Source organism: Stenella coeruleoalba, assembly GCF_951394435.1.
Source record: "Stenella coeruleoalba genome assembly, chromosome: 7".
Classification (NCBI taxonomy): domain Eukaryota; kingdom Metazoa; phylum Chordata; class Mammalia; order Artiodactyla; family Delphinidae; genus Stenella; species Stenella coeruleoalba.
Window position 1 is genome coordinate 41,707,134 of NC_137153.1, and position 12,798 is coordinate 41,719,931.

A 12,798-nucleotide genomic window follows, 5' to 3' on the forward strand; every position below is an offset into this window, starting at 1 on the left:
TGGGTGACCCAGTGGAAAGCTGTCACGTACAAGTCTGCAAAGCAGTGTCTCCTGCTTTGAGAAGCAGGAGAAAACTGTGGGCGAGGGAATTTGGAGCGCCTTGGCTGGGACACCTTGGTGCAATACCTGTGGAAGTCTTAGAGCTTACTACCTGTTGATGACAATAGTTATTTTTTAATAGTCTTTTTATAACCCCTCCTCTGCCTCAGATTGTGGTTACTCAGTGCAGCAGAAACAAAAAAGAAGAAATAATTGAACATATCATTTAAATGTTTCCAGAATCTTTGGTCCACAATGACCTCAGGGATGACTCAGTTTAATGATTCTATTTTACAGATAAGGGAAGTTGAGTCTCAGAGAAGTTAAATGATTTATCTGAGGTCATAAATATTTTGGTGGCAGAACTAAGCCTAGAACTGCAGCGTCCTGCTCCTGAGTCCTATATCCTCTTTTCTGTGTTGCATCTGCCACCCTGAAAGCCTCTGCATTCTCCTAGAAGCTGGGGGGCAGACCTACCCCAGGGGCTCAGCTTGGTTTTATTCTTCCTGCTTGAAGCTTGAGTGTTTGATCTTAAAATAAAAAGAAATACTCGATTCTGGGGAGTCCCCTTAATGGCACAAACACAAAGTAGGAAAATGTTTTTAACAATATACTTTCAGGGGGCTTCCCTGGTGGCGCAGTAGTTGAGAGTCCGCCTGTCGATGCAGGGGACACGGGTTCGTGCCCTGGTCCGGGAAGATCCCACATGCCGCGGAGCGGCTGGGCCCGTGAGCCATGGCCACTGGGCCTGTGTGTCTGGAGCCTGTGCTCCGCAACGGGAGAGGCCATGACAGTGAGAGGCCCGTGTACCGCAAAAAAAACCCAATATGCTTTCAGAGAGACATATTCCAAATATGCAGAGCTTTCCAAAAGCCCATAGTCACCATCGATGGATGATGGTTAATGAGATCAGAGAAGAATTTTTTAAAATACTTCTCTTTTAAATTTATGTTTGCACAATTTATGGGAATTAAGGCTTCCTAGGTCAAGGCTTCTCAAACTGTAGCTTGAACAGGGATCACCTGGGGATCCTGTTAAAATCAGATTCTGATTCATGAATCTGGCATTTCTAATGCTCTCCCAGATGATGGCCACGTGGCTAGTTCATGGTTTGCACCTTGAATAGCCAGGCTCTAGATAACTGCTGGGGGAGGGGGTGAAGGGAGCAGATTGGCCCTAGTGAAAAGCTTTTTCCTGGAGTGGACTGAACCACCAGAGTGGATGGGAAATGAAGCATCCATCAATTTATAGTTTTTCTTTTCTGGAATTTTCTAAAATCTCCCAGGATATTACTGCAAACAAGGCTCTATAGGCCCATTCGACACCGGTTCACATGTTCTTTCTTGCTCTTCCTCTACCCGGTTTTACCTGTTTGTGAAAGCCTATTGAGTTCACATCCTCTGGATGCCTCTCTGGTCCTCAGTTCTTTGGCAGTATCTCTCAAATCTCTGACATTACAAGGAAGAATTTGTTTAAAGTAATAATACAGAGTAAGCTCTGGGAGGACGAAGCTTGTGCCTATCTTGGTTATCTCCATCTTACCCATCAATTAACACAGTGCTTGGCTATAGTAGGAGGTCAGTAGATATTTGCTGAATGGATGTATGCACTAGGAGTGTGAGATGACAGCTTCACATCTGTAATTTTCTGAGACTTGAGATCTGTCCGTGGTGCTACCCTGGGGACCTCGCCCTCCCAAGAGGCAGCACTGTGGTCAGAGCCACAGTGACGTGTGCCACTTTCAGTAGCAACTTCTTGTTCCTTCCCAGTAGCTGGTTGCATGGTAGGAAATGTTTCTCTTACACAATTATCGTATTTTCGAATTGTCTTGACTTCTTTAATGTGGCTGTCAAAAGTGAGAGTATAGTAATGAGCTCTCTTTATCTGGCAGTGCTCAGAGAGGCCTGCTAGTCTAGAATGGTGATGGTAAGACTTCAGTTATCTCTCCTCTCACTTGAGATTCTCCTCGTCAAAGGATAGCCAGTTCATGGACTCCTACTCCTGCTGAGATGTGTGTGACACAGAGAAACACACACAGACTAAGAACACTGTCTTGGAGTTTTTCTTTTTTTTTCAAAAAGAGAAGAAGCTCACTCTCGTGTTAGCTCATTGAACTTTGCTGATGACAGGATCCCCAAGTGGAACCCTATCGGCTGGCTACTTGGTGAGAATCACCTGCCCATTCCAAGGCCCAGTGAGGCGGAGGACTGTAGCTCTGAGAGTTCAGGGTCGGCTCTTTAAGCCTCCTGGGCATAGAGCCACCACCAAGGGATACCCAGAAACAGCACTTGTACCTGAAATGAGCACCCATCTAGGAGTCATGAATGGGTCTAATCTTGGCTGTGTTGCTATGTCTTGCATAAGTCACTTAACTTCTCGGACCATCAGTCTGTTCATCTATAAAAGGAGATTCTTATATCTTTCCCCGACTTCTAGGTTTTGTTATGGCCATTAAGATAAAGGGTATTAAAATTATAAAGTACCATAAAAATGTGAGGTGGTGATATTATTATTATTATCTCTCATCCAAAAATGGGAAGCTAGAACCTGACAGACACGTTCACATTGAAGTCTCTTCAGATGGAGTTTTTTACTCACAGGCCAGCAGCACTTCCTTTCATTCCGAGGAGTGGTTGCAGTAACTCCACTAGCCTCGTATTTGTTGGTCGATTTTATGCCACCATTTCTTGAAGCCAGTCTTAGAATTGAAGCCAGTCTTAGAATATACCTGCAGTTGCCGAAGGAAACCTTTCTACTCAGTAGAATCCTTAACGGCAGTTTCGCTCAGAAACTGTCCTATGCCAGGAGTGCACGTGAGTGGGCTGCAAAGCGGGTCAGGCATTTTGGCCGAGTCGGCTGGTGCCTGGACTCCGGGAGCGGGGGAACACAGCACGGACCCTCACCTGACAGGGAGCAAAAGAGCCTCCATAAAGGCTCGCTAGGGGTCCCTCCCTGCTGTGATATACATAGTAATTTCTGGGGGAGGGGAACAATGGAAAATGAGCTTTTCAGAGGTCAAAAAACTACATAGTCCACACAGACACGGCAACATGTGCTTTGCAGAACTAGGCACAGTGATGAAGGCCACAGGGCTAATGGAAATCCCATGAAAAGCTCAGACAAATGAGAACCCTTCACAGTAAAAGAAGTCATTGCTCATGGTGAACTTTAATCCCCCCTTGTTATTCCTTCCTTCCTTTCTTCCCCCTGCAAGGAATCCCCACCTCCACTTCTTTCCCTGTAAACCCACCACCCCTGCCAGGACTTACCGCTGGCATCACCTTCCCTGGGAGGTCTTTCCTGGCTCTCCCCTCACTCACAGCAGGATCACATGCCCCTCTCTGGTGCTCCCCTGGGACCTCGGCCGTCAGTCAGTCTCTTCCATGAGATGTGTGCTTTTCCGGCTGTGGCTGTAGCACATTAATGAGTCACGAAGTGAAAATAGTGGTCAAGACCAGCACTTTAAATGAAATTAAGTAGAATGGAAAGTAAAACATAGCGGCTCACACATAGCAAGAGTTACTATTGTTGCATGAAACATTCTCTTTAGCTGTGTGTGCACTTGCGGGTGTGTGTGTGTGTGTGTGTGTGTGTACAGAGATATGATACCAAATGTAGTTTCTAATGTGAGTCTTGATCAAAAAAGTTTGAAAGTCATGGTTCTAGAGAGTAAGTTATTTAAGGTGAGGACCATGATTTCCCAGAACAATACATACATACCAGCTGCAAAATAAATGGTTGTAGAATGAAATAATGAAGAAAAGAACTCCATGGTTAAGCAAGTCCTTATAAATTTCCTTTCCAGTCAGTGGCAGCTGGTGGGGGGGGGGGCAGCTTTTAACTCTAGATGCTAACAGCTTCTTCCCTGTCCAGCTCCTATGCCCAACAGAAATGCCTGGGCTGTAAGGCGGTCCCATCAACTGGCCTGGAGAACACCTGTGACAGTCTGAAATGGCAACTTAATGCCAAGTTTACTTCAGTTTCAAACTGAACACCCCTTAACAAGATGCCAAGGGAGGTGCTATAAGGCACATGAGAATGGATAGGTCAGTCTCTGCCCTTAAGTTGCTTTATCAAGGTGGGGCTGATTAGTACCCCTATAATTACAGGGCGACAGAGGTGACAAATGTGACAGGTTGTGAAAGAAGGGACAGTAGTGTGAGAAGGAAGGGGGAGAGGGAGTTCGTTGTGAAGGCAATCCAGGAGGGCTTCAAGAAGAAGGAGACATTTGACATCATCTTTGAAGGATGGGTTGGTTTGGGTTTTGACAGGAGACATGGGGATGGGAAGGGTGCTGAAACACCCACCAGAGGTACCCCACGTCCCTGTCTGTCAGGGCAGACAGTGTAAATGGGCTTCCTGGCTATCAGCCAGTAGGCTTGACGAGACACCTTTCCTTGCCATCTACTGCCCATTGAGCTAGTGACATACGTGTGCTCCTTTCAGAAGGAGAAAGTGGAGCTGAGTTCTGTGTTTGGTTCATGAGTGGGGTGTGAATTTGAATGGGAATATTAAGCATCGATATTAAATGTTGGACATCCAACTCATGGCTATGGAAAGCCTGTGGCATCTGCCTGGCAGAGTTTTTTTGTTTTTGTGTTTGTTTGGTGGTTGTTAAATTACTTTGAGCCATGCCCTTCATTCACTTTTCTGCATATGTAGTTCAGTGATACCTGCCTCTTGTGTATCTTTGTTGCCCATGTCTTTTCTCAATGCCTTGTCTTGTCACATAGCATGTCCAAGTCTGATGATATGTGGAGAAATACGTTTTCTTTCACTGTGTTGCATTAGAACACATGGACATTATACCACGTATCAAGACCTTAAGGATAACAAGGACTGTGTGTCTTAAGTGCTGTGTCATCTTTACCTCTGGCCTAATGCACTGTGTGAGTCTATGGGCAGTTCCCAGCTCGGGTAGCCAACTGAGATGGAAGGGCCGGTGTTCCCAGTTGAAACCAGTTCCCTCCGGCTTGTGTCTGTTTTCAGAACCAACATTACTCAGAGCCGCAGTTCCCACTCCTTGAACAAACAACTCATCATTAACATGGAGCCCCTGCAGCCCCTGCGGCCGTCCCCCAGCGAGCAGGAAGAGGAACTTCCACTGGGTGAGGGTAAGTACACTTCCTTCCAGAGCCTGGCATTGCAGGCTTACCCTGGGGGAATGAGGGAGGCACCAACCCTGGGTACCTTGGGTAATGGGTTGGGGTAGGGGTCAGAGTGAGTCATAAGCTGTGTTTTTAGTAATTAAACTCTTCAGAGCTGGAAGACTGCATTATATTGAGAGTTCTATCAGTTTCTCCTGGAGAGAGTTCACTGGTACAAAGCGTTCCAAAAATTACAAGTTAAAGCAGTAGTGGTGTTAGACCCGTACTATCCAATATGGTAGCCATTAGCCATGTGTAGCTATTTAAAATTAATTTTAAGTTAATTAAAATTAAAAATTCAGCTCCTCAGCCACATTAGCTAGATTTCCAATGCTCAACAGTCACATGTGGCTAATGGCTACCATCTTGGACAGCTCAGACCAAGAACATTCCCATCATTACAGAAAATTCTATTAGATGGTGATGTGTTTGACTATAATCACAATTAAATTAGTGGTTGTAACGAATTCTCCACAAACATCTCTACACTGGTCATCCCCTTTCTGCCTCACTATTTCTGTGTCCCTTAATAAGAATTCCCTTTTCCACAGGGCCTTGTCTGACAGTTTTGATACAAGCTAAAATATATACGGTCCATTTCAGCCCCAAAGTTGTTATATTTGTAAAGGCTATAACATGTGTGCTTCTAGGCTTCTTTTTTTGCTGTTCAGGGCTTTCCTTCAGGGAAGAATCTTACCACACTGCTTACCACATATACCTGGTGAGGCAAATACCACTCTCATGAATTTCAAAGTAAATTTTTAAAAATTCACATAAAATACAATTATTGGAACCTTGAACCCAAACATAACATGCTTTCCTTAAATTTATGTGATTTTAATTTCATCCTTTAAAATCTGGGTACTGGGCAGTTTCAAGAAGGCGGGTCACTGTGTCCCCGAGAGATCACCTTTACCTGCAGCTTTAAGTCAAGAATCCCTTCCACAGGGGAAAACTCTTCAGCCCATAATAAGATACGGCTTAGGATGCACATAGCCTTGGGAGAGGTCGCAGCAGCTGATTCACACTGAAGCGTAAGGGGTTTCCTGAAAGGAAACTTGAACGGTTGGAAGGAGGACTGGGCAATGGGATGCCATAAATTTCATGGGTGGAAGGAAAATGTGCAAGATACGAAGGATGGGGTCTCAGGAGACACCTTTATCCCCAGCTCAGCCACGGGACGATGATAACCAGAACGATCTTGTGATAAGCGCCTTTATGCTCTGTCTCAGCAACCAACTCCGTAAGCTCCATGCTAAATTAAATTTCTTAGCCCAGGGGTCCCTGGGTCCATGTTGCTTGTCTACATGTTTCAGCACCTTCTCCGTTTTTGTATGTTCCTCAAAGTGCAATGAAAGCAGCTTTTGTTTCTGATCACTAGTGATTTTCTGGGATTCCTCCCATATGTCTGGAAGTTGGTTTGAGTGGAAATCATTTTTTCTGGAGGTCAGGATTAACCCAAGTTTGAATGAAGGATGATATGGCTAATGGAGAAGAGGAGGGGAAAATACATAACCCAAGCTTAGGATTGTGACTTTGCCTTGTCTGCAGAGATGAAAGCCTAGATGGGAATAAAGCTCGAAAGACCCGTTACCATGGGGAATATGGAAGCCAGGCCACTGATGCCTTGTGAGCACCCTAGATGTGAACGGGAGCCTGGGCAAGCTTTCCCCGGACCCTTCATTCCATTCAATTAATAGAAACTTCTGTTTTGCTCCATTTTCTATCATGAGGTTCCATTTCTAAATACTAGCCTTGTCATTAACATGACAACTGTGTGGACAAGAGACTTATGCATTATAATTAACTGCAATAAAAATTTAAATTTCCATAATATATGATAGGAATCCATGAGCTACATTTTCAATTTTTCCAGTTATTTAAAATATGAATCTTTAATTCTTTCACCAACTGTAAAGTCAAACTGATAGGTTTCTCTGTTTAAATGTCCAAAATAGCTCTATAACTATCTAATAAAATCCTCTTTTCTAGGAGAACTGTCCCCTTATGGAACATCTTTGTGGGTTTTGAAACTCAGGCAAATCATAGCAACTTGCAGGATATAGAATCAATTTAAAAGGAAGAGAAGTAGAAACGACAGTATTGTTAAATGCCCAGTATATAGAAAGAACTTCCCAGTCTAGAAAAGAGAGCAAAATCTTCTTAGGTACCGTGAAATTCAAAGTTATGATTCCCACAGTCAACATAGCTACGTTCTTGATACCCTTATATCTCAGTTACTATTTTAGAGTCAAATTCTGCTTCATGTGTCTTGTCTTCGAGTATCAGGTAATGGGATTTAAACATTCTATAGGGATAAATAGGTTATTTAATAGCTCTATATGTCTCTGATATATGAAGAGAAGAGAGGTAGAGAATACAGCTTTCAACAAAGATGTCTCCACTTTTGTGGATGGGCAGATGCAGTGTGATGAATTTAGTTTCACCCTTGTATTTTGATATTGCAATTTTTTGTGTCTGATCAAGAGCCAAATTGAAGAAATTAGAATTTCACTCCTTCCTTAATACAACAGCTCTGGCAAAGATGTGGTGTACAACTAAGTAGACCATACTTAGCTGTGAAAGTTGCTGTGGCCCTATGAAGATGAAGATACTCTCTTTTCCCTGGAGACTCACAGCCTGTTGGGGAGACAGCAATGGGATCACAGAGGTGAAGTGTAGGTTCTACCTCTGCTGATTGGGTTGCATGCTCACTTTTCTGTGTGCCTCACGAGATACTAGTGCCTCAGGCTGCCTGGAGAGCCTCTTGTTCCCTTTCAGTCTTATCAGAGTACATGGCATAAAGTTGGGGGCACAGGAATGAATGGATGAGACTGACAGGCAGAGGGAGTTGTGGGTGGTCTAGTCAACTTGCATTGGATGCTTGTGTGGCTTCCAGGGAAGAGGGGTCGGGAAGAATGAAAGGTGAGGCAGAAAGTTAGGGAAGGACCAGATTGTGATGGGCCTCACCCAAATTGCTGGAGAGTTTAGACTTTAACCCAAGGGCAGTTGGAAGGCACTGGAGGATTTCAAGCATGGACCTGATTGGAATTGTGTTTTGTATCTCTTGTGTGTGGGCAGAGGACAGATTAGAGATGGGTATGGCTAGAGCAGTTTTTCAAGCTCAGCACTATTGACCGTTGAGCTGGATAATTCTTTGTCAGGGGCTGGCTTGTGCTTTGTAGGACGTTTAGCAGCATCCCTGGCTTCTATCGAGTAGTACCCAACCAGTCTGGACAACCGAAAATGTCTCCAGGTATTGCCAGATGCCCTTGGGAACAAAACAACTGCCTGAGAATTACTGTGTTGGAAGCACAGAGACCCCACAAGAGCCACTGCAATAGCCCAGAGACTAGATTAAACGAGGGTTGAGCTGAGGCAGAAGGTGGGATGGGGAGGAGGCAGTGGGCTCTAGCTAGTAAGCAGCAGAGTTGTTGACACACGTAAGGTGCCTGTGGACTCCTGTCCAGGTGCTGCCCTTGTCTCCAAGAACTTGAGAGGGAAAAGACCTTAACCTCTTTGGAAATGAGACTGTTCTGAGACACAGGAAGGTTCCAGTGACATGTCAACATCAGAGAGGCGATGGCAAAAATGATTTCATTTAGATATTGGAACCTTTGGAAGAGTTAGATACTTCACTGAGCTTCAGACACAGAGTGGAGGAGACTCAGACATCTCTGCTTACCTTTGACGTCGTTATTCCTCGTCTCTATACAGTGGCTCCGATTCTTGTTTGGGGGATTCACATCACACATTTTGAAACTGGATCGATAAACAGGTGAAGGTTGGCAGCCTGAGCCCTGTTAAAAGAGTTGTCTGATTAGGAATTATTAAAAAATCAGATTGGGAGAAGAAAGAAGGACCTTAACCCTGACCCTTGGAGTCACCGTCTCCTGGAGGTCATGGGAAGGTCCTGGTGCCTTGTCTCGCGTGGGTGCCATGGTGGTGACATCTCTGCTGCCGTCATGACTCTCGGGGGTCCCGACCACCCATTTGTCTGACAATCTCTTTCTATTCTTCCTGGAACTTCAAGATTCTCAAAGACAGCTGGAGAGAGCATGATTGCCCAGATGAGCTCAGGGGCATTCTGGGAGAGAACGCGTAACCCCGTTCACCCAAACGACAGCTGGAGGATTATCTCTGAGTTGGCTGTGTCTGTAGAGAAAAAACAAAATCAGTTCCTAGGCACCACTAAGCAGTGAGAAAGTTTTCAACGTTACCCCACAGTTGCTCAGCTACGGGATCCAAGTAGGTTAGTGCTGTGGAAAGCTTCAGATGTGAATAGCAAACCATTTGAAAAGTGCCACTTCGAGTTTATGAAAATTTCCGGAGAAGAAAATATTGAGAGTGGAAATTGTTCCGGGTGAAAATGACATTTTCAGGAGTGATTAATCTGAATATATTCACATGCAAAATGGAGTAGGGTTCCCACAGTGTATACAGCAAAATGCTTGCATGTTTTATTAGTAGAGTGTATTTTTCGTTAAGGAAAGATTATGGTAGAGAAGGGGAATGGAATGTATCACGTGAGACTTGGTAGCTGGCAATTACCAACGCCCCGTGAAGGTCACTCTTGTCCACCAGAGTGATGGTACGAGCTGGCTTCATTAAACAGGCAGGAAACCATGCTTTCTTCTCCTTGGTAGACACAACTAAATAAGAGTTGAAAACGTTTGACACCCTCCTGCTGGCAAAACAAGAGCACAATGGAGACACCAAAATTTCCATAAAGGAATGTCTTGGGGATGGCAGTGTGATTGGTTTGAGGGTGGCTTAAAGCTGCATTTGCATGCGATTGAGAAAATGTCTATGTCGATGAATAGATGGGAATTAAGTAGGGCAGTAAAACTAACTCTCCCGAGCCACACTTTCGCACTGTCCCTGTAAGTGTGTATGTGTGTGTTTGTGTGTGTGCATGTGTATGCGAGTGCATGTGTGTGTCATGGATGTGGCTCTGTGTGGGGTGGGTGGGGAGCAGTGGGGGTGTTTTAAGGGTCATTTACAGTGTCTGGCTCTAACCATAGGTGACTTAAGTTGGTGTCATTGAAATTCTAGAAAGTCTGTATGTGAACCTGTGAAGGCATTTTGAGCATATAAAAAGTGTATAGTTCTCATCCGTCAAGCATGCCACACTTGTGACCCCGCCCTGCTCCACCCTGACACTTAACAGGTGACCCGCAGGGCCAACTGTGGTCTCCATGTGCAGGTTTTTCTGTACCATAGCAGGCAGAGCCTTTCATACCCTACACAGTTGTTCCAATCCCATCACTGTTGGAATCTCTAACAGCCCAAGGCTGCCATGGTTACACTGACTCCAGTGAGTCTGGTCTCCTCCCTGGTTATCTGATATGAAAATTTTTCTCCCTCTTTTCTTCCTTTGTAGAGTTCCATGGCCAGGGCTCAAACAGATTTACCCTCTTCTCAGGGTGTCAGAGTCTCTCTTCCATGCCATTTTCCCCCATGTGCCAAGTAATTTCTTCCTTTTGGCTTAGGGTATGTCAGGATATGCGTTGGGAGTGACGCACTGGTCTTTTTGAAATTTCTTTTATGTTATGTTTCATCAAACAGTAGGATCTGTTTCTAAGTCCTGTGGGGCCACCTTTCCCCTGTGGTTACTGCTACCTGGTGACAGCAGACCGTTAGCACCAGCTCTAATTACTCTTGTCCCTGCCATTGGGTTTGGGGTGGCTATTTGTTTGTATTTTCTCATTATAAAACTAATTTATCATCTTCTAGAAAATCTAGATAGAATAAAAAAGCATAAACAAGGAGAAAAAGACCACCTTCCAGATTGTCCTACCTGCTGGAGCCAGTCGATGTTAATGTGTTAATAATTTTTGTCCCTATGTGCTTTAAGGCCATTTCCGTCATCTTGAGTGTAAAATTTTTTTAATTCCTGCTTTGTTTGCTTAATGTTGAAAACGTGAGTGCATGAAAACATATGATAAATTGAACTATAGGTCAAACCATGAATTGGGAGCATATTTAATGCGAATGTGGACAAATGGGTTTATATCCTGAATTAGAAAGAACTCACACAAAGTGCTGTTTTAAGCATCTTTTTGGCATTGCTCAGGTTTGGGCTCTCCCAAATCTTCCAGTTAATGGCACCCTCGGTCTCCCACTGCTGATAGGCATACAGCAGCCGAACCTGCTTCCACAGGAGCTAGGAGCCTCCGCAGAGCAGAGGCCAGCTTCTGGTTTTATTTATAACTGCAGTATCGGATTAGCAGAGCCAAACTTCAGAATTCTTTATCACATTTATTGAATTTGGGAAGTTTGCGTCGGCAACTCCTCTAGGGTAGGAGATGCCAAGAGCAACTTAGGGAAAGAGATAAAGGCCTCCTGAGTGAGCTCTGCAAATTTGTATTTGGAAGCTCCTCAAAGCTTTCACCTTCCCCTTTGGTGCTTTTCTTTGGAGTTGGTGTCATCTTTGGAACTTTGGTTTCTGGTATTTACTGATGACTTAACGTACTTGAAAGAGAGCTTTGTAATTTGAAGCATTTACCCTGCTGGAAGGAAGCTAAATGCCTTGTTCCTGATGCAGTTTAAGTGTTTGTATCTTACATGGATTTGGTATTTTACATCATACGATGCCAACATGTGCATCATTTCAGTTCTGTAGTTGGCTAAATGTGATAAATTGTTCATTTTAGGAAATATCGTATTCCTCAGCATACACACAGCGGTGCTTTGGGTAGCTGCTCTGTTTCTGCATTAATGCCTCGCACCAATGGGGAAACACAAACTCTGGTCTCAGATCATCCACCTTTGGGAGCACCATATTCCTCGTCTCTGAGACAAGAAGATAGGACTTGAGCACCACTCAAACGCTTTCCAGCTCTAAATTCTTCAGTTCTTTTGCTTCATGTCAAGGTTAGATTCCAGGACTGTGGTTTGAGGTCTTTCACAATAAGTATGCAAACCTGGGGCCAGGAATATTGTTCATAGTTTTTGGGGGTTAGAGGGAATGTTAAGGACGTTCTAGCACAAGGGTTTGCAAACTGGCCGGTGGCCCACTGCCTCTTTTTTTTTCTGGCCCTAGAGCTAATGGTTACATTTTAAATGATTATATCAGTACCTACATAGTATCCTTGATCTTACCTCTTGGCCCACAAAGCCTCAAATGTACTATCTGGGCCTTTAGAGAGAACGTTTGCTGAGCCATGATGTAGCACAGCCCCTCTGGATTCTACAAAAGCTCAGAGAGAGGAGACTGTTGGCCCAAAGTCACGGAGCTGGGTGAGTACTGGGGCTGGGATCTGGTCCTGTTTGTCAAATTCATCTAAAACAGTTCAACTTCTTCTTGCAAAATCAGAACCATTAACTGTGGAACTACATGTAGGTTTCAATGACAACAAATGAATTATCCAAAGAGACATCTTATCCTATATAAACATGGGGAACCTCTGTGATTCAGTGAGAAGAGCTGCTGCATATTCGGGGCAGGGTTTGAGCGTTTGGCCTTCAGTCACAGCCTGCCAGGACCCTGTGACTCCTCAGAGACATCCAGCCCACCAGGAGCATCACCTTCCCTGGGCACCAGTGGTGGTGAGGCTGTGGACGCATGTGCCACACCAAACAGAATTCCTGGGAGACCCGGGTTGCAGGG

The 12,798-nt window shown here is 44.5% G+C and overlaps 1 protein-coding gene across 1 annotated transcript in view; it reads left to right on the plus strand.

Moving 5' to 3' along the window:
- FRMD3 (FERM domain containing 3) overlaps positions 1-12,798 on the plus strand; it is a 313,236-nt gene that overhangs the window by 251,699 nt on the left and 48,739 nt on the right. The window contains exon 14 of the mRNA XM_079927578.1: positions 5,029-5,153. Within this exon, the coding sequence (XP_079783704.1) occupies positions 5,029-5,153 (125 nt within the window). The remainder of the gene's footprint in view (positions 1-5,028; positions 5,154-12,798) is intronic.